This window comes from Calonectris borealis, chromosome Z (genome assembly GCF_964195595.1).
Source record: "Calonectris borealis chromosome Z, bCalBor7.hap1.2, whole genome shotgun sequence".
In the NCBI taxonomy this organism is placed as follows: domain Eukaryota; kingdom Metazoa; phylum Chordata; class Aves; order Procellariiformes; family Procellariidae; genus Calonectris; species Calonectris borealis.
The window spans coordinates 48467550-48488937 of record NC_134352.1 but is presented as its reverse complement, the minus strand read 5'-3'; the positions used below and the strand labels follow the sequence as shown (position 1 = coordinate 48488937).

The 21388-nt window shown below is 39.5% G+C and overlaps 1 protein-coding gene across 2 annotated transcripts in view; it reads right to left on the bottom strand.

Annotated features, from left to right (window-relative positions):
- Window positions 1–21388, bottom strand: part of PCSK5 (proprotein convertase subtilisin/kexin type 5) — a 260305-nt gene that overhangs the window by 179945 nt on the left and 58972 nt on the right. For both annotated transcript variants that reach the window (XM_075136217.1, XM_075136218.1), the window contains exon 4: window positions 1429–1572. In XM_075136217.1, coding sequence (XP_074992318.1) covers window positions 1429–1572 — 144 coding nt within the window. The remainder of the gene's footprint in view (window positions 1–1428; window positions 1573–21388) is intronic.

Sequence of the window (21388 nt, the reverse complement as noted above, 5' to 3'; positions counted from 1 at the left end):
ATAGCTGCTTTAAATTCAGTGGAAGGACAGTACTGGGATGAGGTGACATATGATACAATCCGGGTCATTCACTGAGGAGGTAAAATTATGTTTGGTTTGTTTAAATAACTTAAGAGATTAAAATGAAAGATGTGGCATGCATTAGGATCAAGCATACATGGACAAATAGGGCAGTTGCCTGTCATTTGTGTTTGTGCAGTCCTCCTCATGTATTTCAAAGCTGAGTTCCATGTGCAGCATGGGGAAGGATACGGGTGTAAGTATGGCTAATTTAAAATAAATGGCTTTAAACTGTGGACACGATTGTAGCTTTTGATGGGTTGTTAAAGGTGTTTTTCTTCATCTCTTCAATGCTCTGTCAAGATGATATGCTTGCTGGCAAAAAGCTTGTGTTCAGGGTTCTTTTACAAGATCTAAGGCTGTAATAGGACTGAAGGTATATGCATGCCTTGCACTGGTCATCTTCACCAGTCTGGCTCAATCCAAATATATTTATTTGTTTTCTTACCTCGTGTGAATGTACACCTTGCACATTTTATTTCAGAGAAATTATAAGGTCCTCAAGGTCATGTGCTTTCAGGTAATGCCTACTCCTAAAGCACAGGACTAATGACTCCAGCAAAGTGCAGCCCTGATGCTTTGAACAGCTTCAAACTCTGACACTAACACAAGAAGTCACCCACTAGAGAAACAGCTTCTCCTCATGTTATACAATCCTTCCAAGGTATACTAAACCAATCATTTAAATATGATGAACCACAAGCAAACAGAAACCTCCTGAGGCAACATGAAACATAGGATGCAGAAAACAAAGCTCTATTACAAATTGTGACGGGACTCACTGCAGTTAAGAGAGATTTACTAGAAAGACCTCAAAATACTCTACACCTGTTTTCAACTGAGTGAATCATAACGAGTCATGTCCTTTTCCTTTAATTTTATTTATAGCAGTAAGATAAATAGCTTTAAAAATAAATACTTGGAAGGATATGCCTAAAATTACAGTCTTTGAGAAAAGCTACTGTCTTGCTAGCTAAATGTATTGGCCAAAAATGGACTCCAGCTGCATGCATTAACTGAAAAGCAGTGTATCCCTTTTCTAAGTTCTGAGAATGTGAAGATATTAAGTAAAATAATTACAGAACAGAAAAAAAAAATCTGATGATTAGTTCCAGTCCTTCAGAAATTCAGATGCCTCAGCTACAAGAGGCATCCAGATATTAAATATGTTCAGACTGAACATAGTTTTAACTAAAACAATACAGATTACCAAAAGCTGTGTTCCTTCCTCCCATTGGTGTTAACATTTGAGGAAACCCTCGTATGATTCTTCCTCTTTCCCTCCTTCCTCCCTCCATCTTTCTAGGAGCAGCAAATTTATTCAGGGTAATAATAAAGCAGCAAATCTGGACTCCTGTGGACACTCACATAATTCTGCATCAAGTCTGGATGGTTTCTTTCGATGCCGTCATCCAGGATGGTGACCACAACGTTCTTTCCAGTGTAACCTCTCTTCCAAGCACCTACTATATTCATATCTGATTGGCAATGGTGGGTGTTATCACTGCAGTGCTGGGGAGAGAAGTGGAGATAAAGATGTTGGATGTTGCAGATTAGTGAGCAGCGTGGGGTTGAGATATTATCCTGCTTACATTAACATTACCATTTAAATCAGCACATGAGCATATTGATTTGAATAGCAACTATGCAAAATCAACAACTTCATTTAGACAGAAAATAATTTAAAAAGAAATGCCAAATTAAATGAAAATTGCTAAACCTGCTTATTTCTCTTTCAGATTACGCTTCGTGCTAAGCAATAGAAAAGAGAAACGTCGAGCCATACTGAACCGCTAGAAGCCATGCGTAAAACAAAGCAACTATTCCTGGCTGTTAAGCACGCTCATTTGAAATGTACATTTGAATTATTCGAATTTTTTCAGAAAAACAAACCATATGTGGATAAAAGTAGACAAATGCCTGTACATGGAAACAAAACTTGCTTTTTGGAGCTTATGTGCTGTATAATTTCTTGACAGAACGTCTGGAAACTAATCCAGATTCATTTCTATCTACAAAAGGCGGCTTTTGGCAGATTTTGTGCAATATCAGCAGGAGATGAGCAGCAGTTAAGAACCTGTAACCAAAACAACACCCTGAAAAGCTTTCAGCTTAAGGTGTCTGATGAATTGTAGATAGTTAGATTGAGAACAGCCTGAGGTACAGCTTTCACAGCAACCGAGTCCAGTGTGGTGGAGAAAGAAAGTTTAGGTACTTTAAAACTGAAAGCCTCTTCTTTGATATGAATGCACCCAGCTCACGTGAAGAAATCTGGCTTGCCATGGCAGTGCGACATGAACCTCAGGTATTCGTATGCCCCATTAGCGACTCTCTAACCCACAGGCAGAGCCCTCCCCTGTGAAGTGAGTTCAATGAGCCTCTCATCAGCATTGCTTTCCTCCAGCTCCTCCAGGCTCAGAGAGAATAACAGGCAAAAAAAAAAAAAAAAAAAAAAAAGAGGGGGTGCAGGGAAGGGAAAAAGCAAAGGGTGGGAGGAAGGAAAACGAAATTAAAAGAGAAACTTGTATCATAGCAACAGTGGCCACATGAGCATGCTCCACCTCACTCCCTGCCCCACTGCCTCGTGTCCCCACTTCAGCCTCATGTTTTGACACTCTACAATTTGTAAGGAGTATGAATACATTCAGAGGGATGCACTCCGCCTTGAGTTAGTCCACCCCTCTCCTCCCAAATGTAAGCACACTGAAGAACTGTTAGCCATATTGGGTGCAAACTGACATCAGATTACTATTAAATCGTAATTTTCCTCCTCCCTTTTCTCCAGTTTACCGCCCTGTACTGTCATACACAAACCAAAGGATTTAAGAGTGGTCATTTGCTGTTACTAAAGCAAGATTATATTATTAGACACTATATATACGTACATAGTATAAAGTCTATCTTACGGTCTTTTCCTTGTGTCTGCAAGTATCTGTGTCTCTTCAGGGACCAGTTCCAAGGAATGTATAGGGAAGGCTTAATGCTTTTGTTCTGTGTATTGCGTGGAAATGCTCATGGTGTTGGCCTTATGAAATTAATTACAGTCTAAACTTGCCATCTGTATACTGAATGTAATGGTTGTACATATGAGGTTTTCTCATATACAAACAAGGGGATTAAAAGTGAGTAATGTTTCCAGGTACCTTTGCATTTTTCAAAAGTGTTACTGAATTAAGTATCAGAAAATACGTGCAAAAGCTATGAATATCATCATTCACATTTTGCTGATGTGAAGAGAAGGAGACAAAAAGGTGGAAGAACCATTCTTCAGCCACAGAGTAAACCCCGGAGAGAGCTGCAATGGGCAATCAGGATTCCTGGCTCTGACCTCTAGTCAAATTTACTGGGCCATTACACTGCCCCTTCATCCCCTTCTCTGAAATGCCAAATGACCCTCTGGCTGCTTTGCTGACTGTCTTGTCCTCTCTTCCTAGGGGATGAGCTTGTTGTTTTGCTTCCATGCCAGTCAAACCACTCAGGCTGAGCAAGCATATGGGTTTTTAATCCCCACTCCCTTGCAAGCACTTTGGCTCTCCACCAGAAGACCACTGTTTTTTCCATTAATAATGTTGGCTCAGTCAGTTGCCCTCACTTACCTTACCTGAATTTCTGCTTTTGTGGTGGTGGCTGAAGGGGGCTAATTCATCAGCTGCTTTGCTACATGCATGTAGACAAACACAAGACAAGAGACATCTCTTGCCTTACCACGTGCTCTGATGATTCTCTCAAGAGATGTGCCAGATCAAATTGATATTCAAATTATCTTACTCTGCTCCAAGACTGGGCAGAAAGCTAGTTTAAACAATCTTTCTGCATAAAAGAAATTCCAGAGATAAAGCAGGCATAACACGTGCCCACTTATAACTTTGGATCCCAGCATATGTAACATATGGATACAAAATGCAAAGGCAGCACAGAAGCATCCAAGTGGGAGTAGTTCAACAGCAGCTGAAGGGTTCAGTTCTTATGGTTACAAGATATAACTTATTTTCAAGTCCTATTAAAAATAGCATCTTTGTTTTGTTTTTACCTCCATTCCCTACTCCTCTTCTTCCTCTCAATTCTATCTACGGTCTTCTCTCCTGGCTCCTAGCCTTGTTCTTCTCTTCCAGTACTGCCTTTTACCACTTAAATTCCAGTTTTGTTTGGTTCAACATCTGATCTCAGATTCCTGTATTTGAACCACAAACTATACCTTCCCCCGGATTAGTGTGAGATTTTCTCCAGATTAATCAGATTGTGCATTTTTCTCTAAAAGCAGTCAGATTTGGCTTTTATCAGGAACACTTTAAAACATGGAGTGCAATTACTCTTCAAATACTATATAATATGGTATAGATATGCTGTTGCACATTGAACAGCATCTAAGATGCCATCTACCCCTCAGTGACAGGGAAGATTATGGAGCAGTTCATTTTGCGGTCACTCACAAGCCATGTCTGGGACAACCAGGGGATCAGGCCCAGCCACCACGGGTTCATGGAAGGCAGGTCCCGTTTGACCAACATGATCTCCTTCTATGACCAGGTGACCCGCCTCGTGGATGAGGGAAAGGCTATGGATGTGGTCTACCCGGACTTCAGTAAAGCCTTTGACACTGTCTCCCACAGCATTCTCCTAGAGAAGCTGGTGGCTCACGGCTTAGACAGGTGCACTCTTCGCTGGACGGCCGAGCCCAGAGAGTTGTGGTGAACGGAGTTAAATCCAGATGGCGGCCGGTCACAAGCGGTGTTCCCCAGGGCTCAGTACTGGGGCCGGTCCTGTTCAATATCTTTATCAACGATCTGGATGAGGGGATTGAGGGCTCCCTCAGTAAGTTTGCAGACGACACCAAGTTGGGTGGGAGTGTTGATCTGCTGGAGGGTAGGAAGGCTCTGCAGAGGGACCTGGACAGGCTGGATCGATGCGCTGAGGCCAATTGTATGAGGTTCAACAAGTGACCCTGCACTTGGGTCACAACAACCCCATGCAACGCTACAGGCTTGGGGAAGAGTGGCTGGAAAGCTGCCCAGAAGAAAAGGACCTGGGGGTGCTGGTTGACAGCCGGCTGAACATGGCCAAGAAGGCCAACAGCATCCTGGCCTGTATCAGAAATAGTGTGGCCAGCAGGAGCAGGGAGGTGACCGTGCCCCTGTACTCAGCACTGGTGAGGCCGCACCTCGAATACTGTGTTCAGTTTTGGGCCCCTCACTGCAAGAAGGACATGGAGGGGCTGGAGCGTGTCCAGAGGAGGGCAACGAAGCTGGTGAAGGGCCTGGAGCACAAGTCTTAGGAGGAGCGGCTGAGGGAACTGGGGTTGTTTAGCCTGGAGAAGAGGAGGCTGAGGGGAGACCTCATCGCGCTCTACAACTACCTGAAAGGAGGTTGTAGCGAGGTGGGTGTTGGTCTCTTCTCCCAAGTAACCAGCAATAGGACGAGAGGAAATGGCCTCAAGTTGCGCCAAGGGAGGTTTAGATTGGACATTAGGAAAAATTTCTTCACTGAAAGAGTGGTCAGGCCTTGGAACAGGCTGCCCAGGGAAGTGGTTGAGTCACCATCCCTGGAAGTATTTAAAAGATGTGTAGATGAGGCGCTTAGGGACATGGTGTAGTGGGCATGGTGGTGTTGGATTGATGGTTGGACTCGATGATCTTAGAGGTCTTTTCCAACCTTAATGATTCTATGATTCTATTACTTGGTTTCACTTGCACTCTTTCCTGTCCCTTTAAATTCCTCTTTCCTTCAAAATCATTTCTTGTAAGGAATTTTCTGCTATTGGGTTCCATTCTATAATTTTTCTTTAACCACGTGCTGCTTCTTTACCACCTATCCAAATTACATTGTCAGCTTCTTAGCAGAGGGCTGTTTTTTAATTAATTCGGAAGCACTGTTTCAATTTACAGTGTTACCCAAATAAAAATAATAAAACAACTGTCATGATAATAAAAATTATGTGATCCAGAGTGACTGAGTTTTATATCAATGGGCAAGTATTGAATTTTATAGCTCATTTTCAATCTATTTTTCCTGTTCTCTCTTTTTAGAATAAAAACAAACTTTGTCATGATAATGTAAAAAAGCTGTATGCTTGCAAGTTTTTATTAGATCTGTTAATCTTTGAACTTTGTTTTTTTTTAATTTCAAAGAGAATAGTATAAAAAAGGTTAGTCTGCAGAACTTCCACCCTCTCCAAGCAGATAAAGTAATTCAGAAATTTCCTGCATTGGTATCATGACTAGACAACTGCAGTAAGCCAGCACTATTTCAATGTATATTGTTTTCATCTATTGCCTGGGGGATACCACCAAAAGGAATAAACAGCCTCTTGCCCAGTTACAAAGAGTAATTTTATTGAGATTTTTAAAAGGCATTCAAAGGATGATGTTTTTCTTTGGACTGTTTAATTGGAAAATGTTAATGATACCACCGTTAATATTTAATAGAAACCATCTGCAAGGCTGAGAGGCTCTTGAAGTACACGTGGGAAGAAAGAGGAATATAGTCAGAAAAATTTCAGATATTGAACTTTTCTCATACTTGAAATACAATGCTTATGAGCATAAAAAGACAAAAGAATCACTTAGACATCTTTGGACAGACAATTTGGAAGCCTGACTTTGTGCAATTAACAAGCAGACATAACATTAGAAAGGTTTTCTGTTTTGATGTTTGCACAATGCTTTCAGTATCAGACATGGGCCTGGATTCTCTTAGCTATTTTCTGAAATTCTCTCCAAAAACTAGCTTATGGTCATTATCATTATCTTAATGTTTCTTGTCTGCTGCACTAATTTTTGTGGTCAGAGGCTTGGTGTATCTAGTTAGGGATCAATAACAAAATTGAACAGTTAAACTGAGAAATCAAGAATCATATCAATGGTCAAAATCTTTTTGAATTCCAGAACTTAAAATCAAATTAAAAGAACAATGACTACAAAATTCTGTTCTGTCTTTTGCAATGCCTGTTAGTCTATAAAAACAGAGTAGAAACAGAAGTTTCTCATCCTGTGACATGCAGTCTTTCAGAATTTGCCCTCTGTAAGTCTTTATGAAGCACCTCACATTGGTTTCCTGTAGTTTTTGAGTTACAAGGAGTTCTTTGACAAGATCTTGTCAATATCGAAGGGGATACAGAGAAACACAAGATGCTAATCAGAATTACACAATTTTAAAGACCAATTGTGAGTTGGCAGGTCTTGGATCTTATTTAGTGGAACTTTACATATGCTTTTGATGCCAGCAAAGCTCTGAAATACTAGTTCCCAGTCAGGGTTTAGAAAAGATAGACTCTTTTCCTATTGAGAAGAAGAAGAAGAAGAGGAAGAGGAAGAGGAAGAGGAAGAGGAAGAGGAAGAGGAAGAGGAAGAGGAAGAGGAAGAGGAAGAAGAAGAAGAAGAAGAAGAAGAAGAGCAAGAACAAGAACAAGAACAAGAAGTCTTCCTGGTTTCATTAGAGTAGTCATTAAAGAGTCTTTGGCACAGACAGAAACAAGCAGACTACAGTTACATTCTCTACATCAGAGGGGTTTTGTCAGCTATGTGCGAGTATGGAGAGGCCAGGAGAAGTTGCACAAGATTGCATATAGAGGAGGAAGGATAGTCAAGGGCCTATGCATTGACCTTGGTCAACACAAGCAGGGAGAACGGGGACACACAGGGCCAAGGAATAGATCCTGGCATTTTGTGGAGCTATCAGAAAAAAGAGACCAACTACCTGTTCTGTGAAGGGATTGTAATGTGGGGCATTTGGCACTCTCGGCTGGTCCAGGCAAATGCACGGGCAGCAAAGTCTATCACTTTTTAACTTTAGTAGAGGAGACATCCTGATGCTACGTTCAGCTTTCTGAGGTACAGTTTTGTGCAGTGTTCTAAGTTAAAACTTGCCAATTGTTCTCTCTTTTCCTGCAAAAAAGAGAAATAATCTCTTTTCTTTATGCTCTTGATGTGATCCTATTTTAAAGTGGAATGAAAGAAGTAAGCAGGGAGGTAATCAGGAGAGTTGGAAAGGTAGGCTCCTTATTAAAATGTCTTGTGTAATGTAATAGAAATCATAACAACATGCTTTGAAGAGCATCATAATCTGTAAAGCTAATGTGACCTACTGAAATTATTCTCTAGAGTAAGCACTTGAAAGCTACATTTTCTAAGACGACTATTAAAATAATGTTTCTTTATAAAAGTATTTCTCACATTTTTTTATTCTTTCACCACAATAAACAGAAGGTGAAAGAAAGATTTTTAGAATGAGAAGAAGGTGTACTTGCAGAATTTTTTTTTTATTTTTCTCAGACATAACCTGATATTTAGTGCATAATACACAGCAATTGCTAACTGCATAGGAAATTATTTTCTTTTGAGTTTCATCTTGAAATAATTTCTGATTATTGCTGTACACAATGTTTTTAAGCTTTAGCAGGAGCAGGCTATAAAGTCTGATTAATCTCAAATACAAGATTTTTTTGCATTAAATACCATCTGACTTCTGGAGTCACGCTTTACTGAATTGCTCCTTTTTTTTATCATGTCTGTATCAAGAGAAATATTTCAAGAGTGTACCATATTAAATATTTAACACCAATTTATTGCTTATGCAACTTCAGAGGGTTTAGTTAATTTACTTCAGAGATTAATTTGGTTCTTAAGCTTTATTGATTCTTTAAGTTAACAAACAAAAATACACTTAGAGGCCAGTAAGAACAATCGCAGACATACATTATTTTATGCCTGTTTAAGCAATGAAGGAGAACAGGAAATCAATATAAAAGGGCTTCTTGTATTCACAGGAGTATCTGATGGCTATAGTGAGACAAGAATAATTTACAAGACTATATATATATGGGTTTTTGCAGTGAAAAATAAGGAGCTCATAAATCTTATTCTTTGGCTGTGATTACATTGCTATTCTTTCCAAAAATAGAATAATTCATAATGTGTTAAATTTGTATTCAAGACAATTCCATCACTTTTCCATCACTGGCACTTCTTTTAAAGTCAACACTGGTTGTTTTTCTGCAACCTGTGTGTTGGCTAAAACATATTAATTCAGGGAATTCAGAGTTAATTCAGGGAAGCCCTGTATGTCCACGTTCTACAGGCTGACGACAGTGCACTCTGTTTAGGAGTGGGAAACTCCCCCCCCTCCGACGTCTGCAGACAGCAAAGTTTCTCTCCCAGTTGCAAGTTCTGGAATCTGCAGAGGCACAGAAATAATCTGCCTCTAATATAATCTCTTCTTTCTACATGGGGCATGACCTGTGGCTCCATTAGGATGTTGGCCTCTAGTCCTGTTTCTTTCCCATGTGGCAGCAACACGAGAGACTCCTTCAAGGCAAAGAGAGAATGTAGCTAAAAATGCCTCATGGTCGCTGTGCATGTTCTGCCACCTCCACTAAGAGGCAAATACGAAAAGCCGCATTCACAAAAACTGCGAACGGTCCACCACATCATCCCAAAGAGGACAAATACATATATGTACAGAAAGAAATGAAAGAAGAAGAAGAAGAAGAGGAAGAAGAGGAAGAAGAAGAAGAAAAAGAAGGAGAAGAAGAAGAAGAAAAAGAAGGAGAAGAAGAAGAAGAAGAAGAAGAAATTGTGAATAAAGGCAGCCAGAATGTCTCTATTTTACCCTAGATGCAAAAATCATCCATATGAATGGCATATTACAGACCTGGTGTATCTTGTACAGCCTTGAATCAGTGCTCACATGTTGAGAGGTATGTGTCAACATACGGACAGATTTCTCCCTGGGAAATGTTGGGAGAAATGTAAGAACCTGATGCAGAACATCTTGGGGAGTCAGTAAAGGACAGAGAGGGGAGAAAAGTAATCTCCACAGCCTGTGGCTACTGCTAAGAAATGCAGGAAGGAAAGAAGCATGCATGGAAATGTATCTCTATATATGTCTGTTTTCTCTCAAGATGACTGTATGATGACTGTTACTACTGCTGCTGCTGCTGCTACTACTGATACCACCACTACTATATAAATAGCCTACTTAGCAAGAAAAGGCCAGCAAGTGGATCAAAAGTTACTGCATTTTTACCTGCCTGACGTCCTGTCTAGGGAAAAAAAAAAAAGGCAATTCTTTTATTAATTAGAGACAAGTGAAAAGAACAGCTGCGCCCTGGCCGCAGCTGCACACCATCAACCCTGAGGATCCAGTATTCGCGAAGGATGAATAATTTCTCAGAGAGACAATTCTTTCCATTCTACCATTTTTTTGTGGCCTTTGCCTCATAGTTTTATTTGACCTTCTCTAAGTCCCCCAAAAGAAAGAAAAATAGGGCAGTTTTATAGAAAGTCCCAAGTTGCGCTTTTTTTTAACGCATCAGTTCATGGAGTTGCAGCTATCTAGTCAGACCAAGTTTCTCCCTCTCTCTCAAGCCAGACTTGATGTTTTCGTTATTTCTAAGATAACAATTAAACAGAGGGATGGTAAGTCTTGCTTTAAAATAGTTTTCATGAGTTTCTAAGGATTCTTTCTACACTACTAACGACAGGCTCTTCACAATTTACTTTTTAAGCTGTTTTCAAGTCAAAGACCATTACTTCTATCTCAAGTTGTTAAGAAGCATGGGAGAGGAAGGTGGTTTTATTTAGACTTTGTGTGAACATATGTGACAGAATCGAACTAACCACATGGAGAGAAGGCTCTGAGCAGATGGCTTCAATTAATCATGAACCTTCCCAGAGACTGAAGAGAGTAGGAGGAGCCCGGGGTTTATACAAACCCACTTCCGTCCCCTTCTTCTCTGTTTTCATTTTACAGCGAAAAGAGAAAAGTGATGTTTAAGAAGGATATGCTGTTACGGGAATGCTGGGGGTGGGGGTGAGCAGGGAGCTGATTTAGGATGGACCAGGAAATTTGTTTTCCTAAGAATGCTATGAACTTGTAGGAATGAGAGGACTCGTGAGGAAACAGATGAAGAGAAATAGGCTCTGAACGCTCATACCCGAATTTTAAGGACTGTTGCATTACTGCAGTCCTTTTTTCTCTATTTTATGTTGTGGTCAGGTCCCTCTAACCCATGAGGCAATAGCCTGGTGACATCTGGTGTTAATGGTGGGATGTCCTGGGGGAGGAGGGAGAGAGGGACAATGAGAGGAAGGGACGTGAGACAACAGGACTTGTTCAGTAGGCTGAAGGAAAGATACATGTCCCTACTCTTCCTCAAGGGACAAAAGAGGGTAGGAAAAGCAGGGCACATGTAAGTCTGAATATGATGACAGCCCCATACTCCATTGTAAGTAATGGAGAAGGAGTTCTTCCCTGTTTTCTTGTAGGCACGTGGAGTTCCTGAGGCTGGAACTGTTTCACAGTGCCTTTACTTCAGCAATAAACATCTATGCTACTCGATACCTAGAAGCCTTTTCCCCAAGAATCATAAAAAGCCATCAGGTTATTGTACTCTTGGCCCCATTATTTGTTTGTTTGGTATGTCAGAGGAGATTGTAACTTGCCAGAGGACAAACTTTAAGCTTGTGAAACTATTCTCTTGAGACAGAAGTATAAAAATCTTAGACAGCCTTACAGAAATGTTTAATCTAACACTGAAATGCATGCTGTGAAAATTCATTAACAGTACAGGATCAGACTAAGATGAATGGCTGCTATTTTAGTTTGCCTATAGGGAAGTAAGTGCCCTAGGCACCAATGGGCTTTTCACCATTTGAACGTGCCCTCTATGTGTTATAAGAGAAACCTGGGAAGATAAGGTCAAACCACTAGAGGGAGTGGCTAGTTATATTTTGCAGATGAGATCATCTGGCAGAAATGAGAGAACTAGCCCAGAGAAATCTAGGGAGACCTGGGAAGGAAAAGGAAACCTACTCAAGAACAAAACAAAACAAAAGATTTGCATAAGGCAAAAAAGTACCACACAGCCACTCTTGTTATTGTCTCAGGATATTTGACTCAGCTGATTAAATGTTAAAGTCCTTCTGCAATGCCGAAGAAGGTTAGACAAGAGATATATGACACAGCTGTGCATCAAAGACTGTGCAAAATAGGCAAGGAATGTAAAAATGTGGTGAAAATTGCTAACGGTCTTAAAGGAAATCTCAGCAGAGTGTCAGGATTCAAGCTATCTCAGAAAATATAGGTATGGCAGAAAGGTTCTGGAAAAGTCCCATATATTTGCAAACACTGTTTTTATGGAGAACTGGACACAGACCAACATCTATGGAGCTTTCTAGTAATCAGGCTTTAAGGGACCTGGGGAGCTGCTACTAAACTAAATGCCTGACTTTATCACTAAGGACACGTAGATTGTGTTGACTGCAGCATTACTATGAATGAACTTCCCCCAGTTGCAAATAAAGTAACTGAATATGTGGAACTGATCTGAGAACATGATTTTGAACGGATACTAGAGGAATGTATTCCTGTAGACAGGCAGAATATACAACCTCAGTATAAGCAACTTTTATGCACATCAAAGACTCAAAAATGTAATTTGTCTAACTCCGACTAGGAGGCAAATCACATTCATGACTGTCAGGCTTATATAGAGTCTGTGTGCAGGGCAGTCTCAATTTTGAAATGATATCCGTTAATGATAACTGCCTTAGCATTTGCAGGTATCTTAAAAAACCCAGGAAATCAGCAGATGACACACCCAGAGAAAGTACTAAAGAAAACTATGATCTTTAACTGAAAATACTATTCTAACAAGAATGTGTGCAAAAAAAATCATTGCAAAGCTAAAAAGGATCTTCCAAGTAAGAGGGGGAATTCTCGGAGAAATATAATGTACCTCCAGTAAACGACTTCGTTTTTTCAACTGTTATGTTCTACTATGGAAATGCATGAGGCAATTACAAAAACGTTTTTATTTACTTAAAAACTGTAATAAGATCTTTGGATCCATTAAAGACGTAGTATGAACCCATAAGCACTTAATAACATAGCCACTTATACGGAAGTTAACAGAGGATTCGACGTGTCAGTTTGTACTTTGAAGCCATTATGACGGCTTAACAGATTAGTTATACCCGTTTTAATTAAGGAAACATCACTGAGAATGTGCAATTTTTAAGTCTCAAATCTTAAGAGGCTACAATGCTTCCTTGTAGTTCAGGAAAGTTGAAATTACTTTCTCCTACAGCACACTTTCAAATCTGATGACACAGAAATTAGTGGAGACACTCTGATCAATTCCTGTGTAGATCTAGGGCTTGACATAAAACAATCCACAAAAGCAACTAAACAGTAATCACAATGTAATACAGGCATATTTAAACACAAAGTTTGGGTCACTTAGCAGCCAATTAATGTTGGTTTGGGGGACACTGAAAAAATCAATAAAACTTTTAAGTACATGCTTAAGTTTAGGAATATGCTTAAATCTATCCTCGATCTGCAAAGCATTCAGGTGGATGCCTAATTCCAGTGAGGCACATGAGACCTCATCACGTGCCTGTGTACTTTGTTGCACAGCATCTCATTAACAGCACCATTGCAAGTAGCCACTTTATTATTAAAGATTTCTCTTTTTTTCTTATGAAAAGCCAAAACAGCTTTTTTTCTTTTCCTGTTCAGCCACTTTCTCTCAGTTAACCTATCATCCTTTGACTTATGGATGCCAGAATTTAACATGGATACAAAGGACAAAACAAGAATCTAGGTGAGAACTTTTCAATTCACAATGAAAATGTTTTATTTGATTGCTCTATATTTTCCTTCTTGTCTCTCCCCTAAAACCAACACATGAATCAAATGAACAACTTGATGCAGTGTGACTACAATCACAGGATTGTTACAGAAAGGAGAAATGAGGGAAACCTGCTCAATGCTGTCATTGCATGCCTTACTTTTAATTTGAACTTTCCTATTTGAATCAATTTCCTAGTAGCACCCTTATTCACAACTGCCTAGAAGAAAAATGGTGATGACTTAGAATTTATTTTTTTTTATCTAAACACATATACAGACATGTCAATTGTTCTTGTCCTTCCCCATACAACATAACTGCATCAGGAGATCTCTGCTGCTTAGTGCCTGCCTGGAGGCAACATGGGTCATAACCTCTGTTTCATTCACAGTCGCACTCATACGTACAACTTCTACCTGTTAAGAGGCAAAAAGAGATGAATGGCTCAGCCTTAGGTTTATTTTTCCTATTAGATTGTGGGATAAATTTTGTATGTGAGTCTTTCAAATGTTGAGACAATCTAAGGCTTTTTCTAGGGCTTGGCAAAGTAACAAACCAAGCTTACAAAGTGTTTTTGGCCACCCTTATAGATTCATTCATTGAGAATATCTATGGAATTAGTCCTCAGAATGTTTCAGTGGTAATAGTTTACACAATGTGTAACATAGTCTCAGGCTATCAGCATGTTTGAAATCCCAAACAAGATCAAAGCCACTTCACACAGTGTGGTCAATACTTGAAACTTTTGAATACTGGAGAAGAAGCAGCAGCCAGACATAGCAAAAGCAGACCGCATGCTCAATCTGAGTGGGCTTAAAAGACAGGAACCTTTCAGATTTTTGTTCTCTCACTGGTCAATATCATGCAACTTCCCTGTTAAGCAAAAAATGGATCAACATCATAACACTGTGTTTGCGCAAACATTTTCAAAGGATAGACATAAAATAGAAGAATGTTTTCACTTTCACAATGCTTTTATCCTCTTATATAGTAGTTCATTACCAATCTGGAGTGGGAGCAGATGGAAACTGCAGGAGACAATGTTTTAAAAAGGAAAATCATATGAAGTACACCTAATATGGAAATAAAAACTAAGAGAGTAGACACCCTAAATTGAGTGTCAAGATCCTCAAGAAACCTGAACCAATCTAACTTCTCAGTGTTGTCAGAAAAGTTAATCCTGCTCCCTCTTCCTGTATTTTTTTTGTCTCTGCTGTTCACGTAGTCATAAAAGATGATGCAAGGGATTGGGACAGGATTGAAAAGCTGGGGGCAAGGATACTGTAAGACGTAGGATGTGACACACGGAGCCTCGAGCTTGTCTTTCGTGTCTTGGGAAACTTCATCATGAGTTGAGGGCTCTGAGGAAGTCTTGAGACACAAATTCAGTGGGCTACAAGAATTCGGGGATTTTTTCCAGAATCATGTTTTCTGTAAGCAGACTGACTCCTTACCAAGATGTAACGTCTGTAACACTTTCTAAGTAGGCTGTATTAATTCCTCTATCCACCTTTCAATTCATGTAGATGGGGAATTAGTTAATCAAGGATATATGGATTTCAGTGGTTCAGCAGCTGGGATCATATAAAGCCTCTTCAAACACTGCGTCTGAAAGCTTGCACATTACAAACTTTTCCTCAACAGCCTTCTTGCAACCAGTCCAGGAGACTTATAAGGAAAAAAAGTCTCCTCCTGATTCAACGTTAAATCTGGCTGTGGAAGGGTACACGGAAGTTGAACAAAGGAGAAGTTATTCAACCTGTTTGTAACTTCAAAAACATATTTTCTTTGCTTAACTTGTCTTTATTTTTTTCTAAACGGGTTTTCTGGCTCCCAAATGTAATCTTGTAACCAGGAGTTGATATTCATAAAAACCAAAGCACTATCTCCCAAGCAGTATTTTACCATTTATTAATAAACTGTCTTATCCGAAAGACACAGAACAAGAAAATCCCACTATATACTTAATGTTTAGTCTCTCATGTATATTTATATCTGCCTCTTCTTAGGCTTCTCTTCTTATACTACTTGGGTTTAATATAGTTTTGAATTGTTTTCAAAACTGAAAATAACTTGCTTTGTTCTGTTAGGAATTCACATGAAAATAGATAAAGACAGGGCAATCATATGCTGAAATGGCATGCTAGTCATGAATTAGTGGACTCTAACGCAATAGAAAGGGTAAGACAAAAGCGGTATCAACACTGTAAAAGATTCACATTTGCATCTCTTGGGGCTGTCTGAGGCTCTTCCCTCCCGCACAGTTCCTCCTGCTGACCACCATGCATCTCTGCTGTTTGCTGAAAATGAGTTTATTTTGAAACAGTCAGTGCTTAAGTTCTTGCAGAATTTATAACCTCCACAGCAAAGAGCAAGCACAGATGTTACCTGTATTGCTCCACACCTTAAAATTGGCGTATTTTCCAAAAAGTCCTACTGCCTGTCTTTGAGGAGATTTGGGATGTTGTGCTGACAGGGTCTCCTGTATTCAATGATTGAGTTCAAAATGATCACTTTGTTTAAGTTAACTTTCATCAAAATGGTATTTAAAAGTCATGCATATGTAAAAACACTTGCTGGATTTCTCTCCAAAATGGCACTGATAGAGTTTGCTGTATTTTTAGTCTCCTTTGCTATCTGTTTCTTGTTTGGCTAGAAAAAAATCCTCTTCACAGGGCTTGAGCAGCAGATGTAACTCACAGCAGATTTCATGACATTAGAAGCAGCCACAAGCAATGCCAAGGATGACCTGCATCTAATGAAGTGGTGCAGAACACACTTTTTTGAAGTCTCCATCCTCACTGTGTTTGCTTTTTCTGGGTTTTGATGATGATGATGTTGCTTTTGGTTTAAACATGGTTGAAAAAGGAGCATGAATTAAGGTCAAAAACGGGTCAGCGAGAATTAAGGTCCTCTGTAATTTTAGTCACAATGTTTGCTCATGTGATATACAGGAAGACATATTAGAGCATGGGTGCAGGAATCAGGAAAGCTGGAGTTTTGATGTCCCAATTCTCATGGTATCCTATGTCATATGGCATCTATCTTCAGTACAGAGAGGCATAATGATACTTAAAGATTGGTACAAGACCTAATATCCTAGAGCTAAATAGTGGTTCTCCAATTTCTCTTTTGCAAAGGACACTACACAGATCAGGCTCAATGCCGTGTAAACCTCCCCATGATCAGAACAGTTAAGAAATTGCCTTATAGAAGCACAATACTAATTTTTGCTCCCTGACTGGGAAGTCATATAGCTCCTGTTTGTGTTGGAAATTTATAGAAGTCTCATAGGTTATGAGTTTGCTTCTGATGAGGACAAACTGAACATGTCACACCAGTTCATTCTTTAGCAATAAGACCACAAGACAGGCAAGCTTCAGAATCGATTCTTCTGCACTGTGGCTGTGCACTTCTGGTCATTTTGGGGTTCCTGGTGTTTGTATGGTGTCCTTTATGTGAAAAAAAGCTATAAAATATTAAGATGTTACGTAGATACAATATTTAGCAATCCCTTTCATGAAGTACCTGCATTTTTAGTATGCAAACAATAGCAAAAAAATACATGTTTGAAACAAGGTAGTATTTTTTGCAATTAATTAAATTACCTCTTCCTTTTTTCAGTAACATCAATAGAGTACTCAGTATTGCACAACAAAAGAAATGGTTTTGCTATTTGATATTACTTGATTTTGATTAAAAAAATCTGAAAAGTGGGTAGCTAACTAAGCAGTTGTTCTTGGAAAACTACTCTCAGAAAGTAATGATGGGCAAATTCCTTCTCCTTTGAAAAGAGAAAAGGTATACTTCCAGATAAGTATGTAACTCTATATATACATGACTCTTTTTCCTGCTGAAGTGCTATGAGAGATAAAAACTAAAATACACCAAATTGTGCACCAGTACCACTTTACAGTTGTTAATGTTAGCAATTTGCTATCCAGTTATATTCCATATAATTTATTGTCAGCTGTTTAGTTTGAACTAAAGCTAAAGGCAGATATTTATTATACCTCATTAGAAATTCAGCGAAGATTTTGTGGCACTATCATTTCCTTACTAATTACAGAAACGAGTCAGAAAAAGGCAGTTCAGAAAAACGCAATATTATACACAAATGGTATTTCACAAATGACATTATACAGAAAAGTACCTGCAGTTTCTTAATATGACTCAGTTGTTCCCCAGAAAAAAAATTACTTTTAAAATAAATTCTTGAAAGATAAAATGAAAGTGGATACTCTCCCTCTGAAGATAAAATCATTGTAGTAAATAGGCAGAGGATTGTGTGCTATTGCTGTATGATTTATCACTAAATCTTTGACATTCAGGAAAAATCTCTCCCAAAGCAAGTATGGAAATGATTTCAGTAATGCTGCTTCTTGGTTCAGTGAAAATGCTGGCACAACCCGTGAACAGTGCTGACTTCCATTTTGTGTTTCCTGGTTGCTTCCAGGGCTGCTTATCTGGAAGTCAGAACTAAATGTCCCAGAGGAACAGATCAAGTAGCCTATCTGATCATTCTGTCTTTAAACTATTTGCTAATCTTGCTAAACTAGTAGCACTAATAATCTCTTTTCAGTAGATAAGGATAAATCCACTTCTACAGGGTTTTGATTCCTTAAAGTATGCTGTCTTCTTCCAACAGGAAATTAATTTATGTCAAATTTTGTATTACCTTATCCACAGAGAACAAGAGGTGTGTTTCCACATGCAGATTTGCAAGGTAATGTTTTGACAGGCAGTTTGATTCTTTCTAGCAGCACTTCCACTAAGTTAAGTCACAGATCGTCTTCTTAACTTTTTAAAAGCCAAAAGCTCGATCTTCTCATGCAATGAAAAACACAAATATAAAAAGTGCATGCAATAACCAAACCAAGTTACAAAATATGCAAAACACTTACAAGCATGCCATGCCACCTCAGAAAGAACAATGATTTGGCTTCCACTGAACAGGCGGAAAGAGAGAGAGAACAATTCTTGGGAGGGCAATAAAAAAAGAGTGAGGGTTTTCTTCAGCTGCCAATGCCTGGCATAGGTGGGTTGGAAATAAATTTTCAGGAGGTCGTAAAGGAGGGTGACACGTTCTTTTGCCGTGGTGTTAGCATGTGGCAGGTGAAATTCTGTCCTGAATTCTGTCTCCCCTGTACCTGGGCTTGCACTCGGACCCAGTGTGACCTCTCCTCCTCCCTCTGCCTCTCTCCAGACCGTCCCATCAGGTACCTGTCACTCCTTCCTTTGTCCCCACTGCCTCCTTCCACAGCCCCACTTGCCTTAGCTGACCTCAGTAAGGGCCAGGCCAGGAACGTAAAATCCTTTCCTCTGCTCTGCCACTCGCCCTTGGAGTTGGAAGAGAGGCACAAGATAAGCCAACTCCCCGTAGATCTCATCAGCGGCATAAGGGAGGCAATTGCCCTGTCTAACTCTTCACTTCCACCTTATTTCATGGCTACAGGACCTTAGGAGACTCACATTACTCACTGCTGATAAAGGCTTATTAGCCCCATTCTGGCTGCCGTCCAGAGTCAACTGTACTGTGTCAGAGCAGGAGTGTCTGTCCCTCCCTGTGAATGCTAGTATAGCTCACCTGGGAGCTCACAAATATAACTGGAGAGCACTATGTAACATACTGGAGGAATTTTCTGAAGAAATAAAATAAGCTGGGTTCACCAGATCCTTCGCCGAAGCTCAAAGCAATGCTGACTTGACAGTTCTCACTGAAAGTGAAAATTAAGCAACTTTTCTGGGGTTTTGGTTTCAGCATCAGAGTTCAAGGCAGCCAGCCCTACATGCAACTAATTCAGATCTCATCAGTCTGCATGGACTGCTCTAAATTGCAGTATAAATTATATTTCATCTGTCTATATCAGAAATCTTACAGTGCAAATATAAAAGGATGACTGATAAATATTGGCTAATGAGTTAAGCTTCTCAGCAAGTCTTTTATCTTCAACAGCTTTCTAAAAATCTCAGTAACATCACACTACATCTATAATTGTGCAACAATATTATATAGCTGTCTCATCCAAGTAATTCACCAAGTATTATTCACCAAGGAATTTGTAAACGTTAGTTTCCACTGTGGCTCAGTCACCTAGTTTTATTGTGCCCTGCTGGCACTGCTGTAATCCTCTTCCACCTTGAGTCCCCTAAAACACTTCGCATTTGTGGCATCTGTTTGTCCTTTCAGTCCAGTTTTGGAAATCAGGAATGCTCTTCCAAAAGCCCCCAGAGCTAAGTTGTAATATAAGCAGTTGGAGAAACAGCACAGCCAGACATCGTGGTTTTTCTTAGGTTTACAGACTTCTATTAGAGTATCTTTTCAGAAGTTTTGTAAGAAAATTTGACTTTTTCAGCAACTGAAGTGCATTATATTTACCTAATATGCTTTTCTTATTTTTAAAAAGACTATGTAAATTATAGTGTTTTATAATCCTTTTTTATTATATTGCTACCTCTCAGAGAAAACTAGCAGGCTATGGAGTGGTACAATGCGGCTTTACAAAAGCCCTTCTTTTGGGTTCCAAACAGAAGATGGTGAAGTCGACGGCTTTTAGCACTCCTCCAAATGCATTTTGTCTTTCACGTACTCTCTCAAAGCATGGTTACGTCTAGAAAGAAGGAATAACGAGGAATAAATGTGAAGAGAAAATAACAAAGGTTGAGAAAAGGAAAGAGATTCTGAAAAAGGGGAAGAATTTTCAGAAGAGGAAGTACTTTCTTCGTAAAGATCAACAGCAAAAACAGACCTTAAAATGACTTAAGACAAAAGGTGAGCTGACACCACTGTGGACCTAAGATACATGTAAAACAAAATGAAAGTTTTACTTCAATGAGGCTTTGAATTATACTTTATGCTGGTGTGGTATGTGTTTAGCAATGACAATTAAAAGAGCATTTTCTTTGGTGCTGTCCTTCTTCCTCCATTCCAAGCAGCTTATGAATGTGACTATCTCACTCATTTTCTGTCTGAGAAGCTGACAGGCAAGTTCTCATGTTCCACTTCTTGCTGTGGTTTACGTTAGTGATACTGTCAGCTATTTCCCTATGTTCTCAGGTAAGTTTCACTGCTATAAAAATTTTCAGGATGATCCCCAAGTATGCATTTTAGAGACCCTGGCTAGTTTCTTCTCTGAGTATAACACTGGTTTTAAAGTTGTATTATTTATTTTTGTGGGTAGTTCAGTTACCTTATGCTGTAGTTCCTCAGAGGAATACCATCTTGCCCCAGATTTACTGCAATGAAAGTTCCAGCTTTTCCCTGTTTCTCTCTGATGGTGCCATACCTTCTCCAGCTATAAGGAGTAACCTCTGGATACACATTTCCTCTGTGGCATCCAGTGATAAGAAAACACTTGGCTTATACACTTTAACTACCACATTTATTCTTAGGTGCTCTAACAGAACAGTGCCTCTCCCTCCACCCTCACATCTCAAAACTTCATGCTCTCTTCCAGTAAATTCTCAGTCCCACAGAAATATCCTATTATATGTTCAATTCCTGCCCACCAGTAACTAGGCCATGCAGAGTGGGAAGAACCTGGTAGGAAGTGGAAACTTCTCCAAATCAGAGAATCCTGTCAGCACTAGCAATTATTATTAACAATGGAAGGGATGATAACAGTACTGGAGAGGATTATCCTTGAAAAAGACTTGTGCCTGTCTGAACTGACTGCAAAGACATAGTCAGTGTCTTTG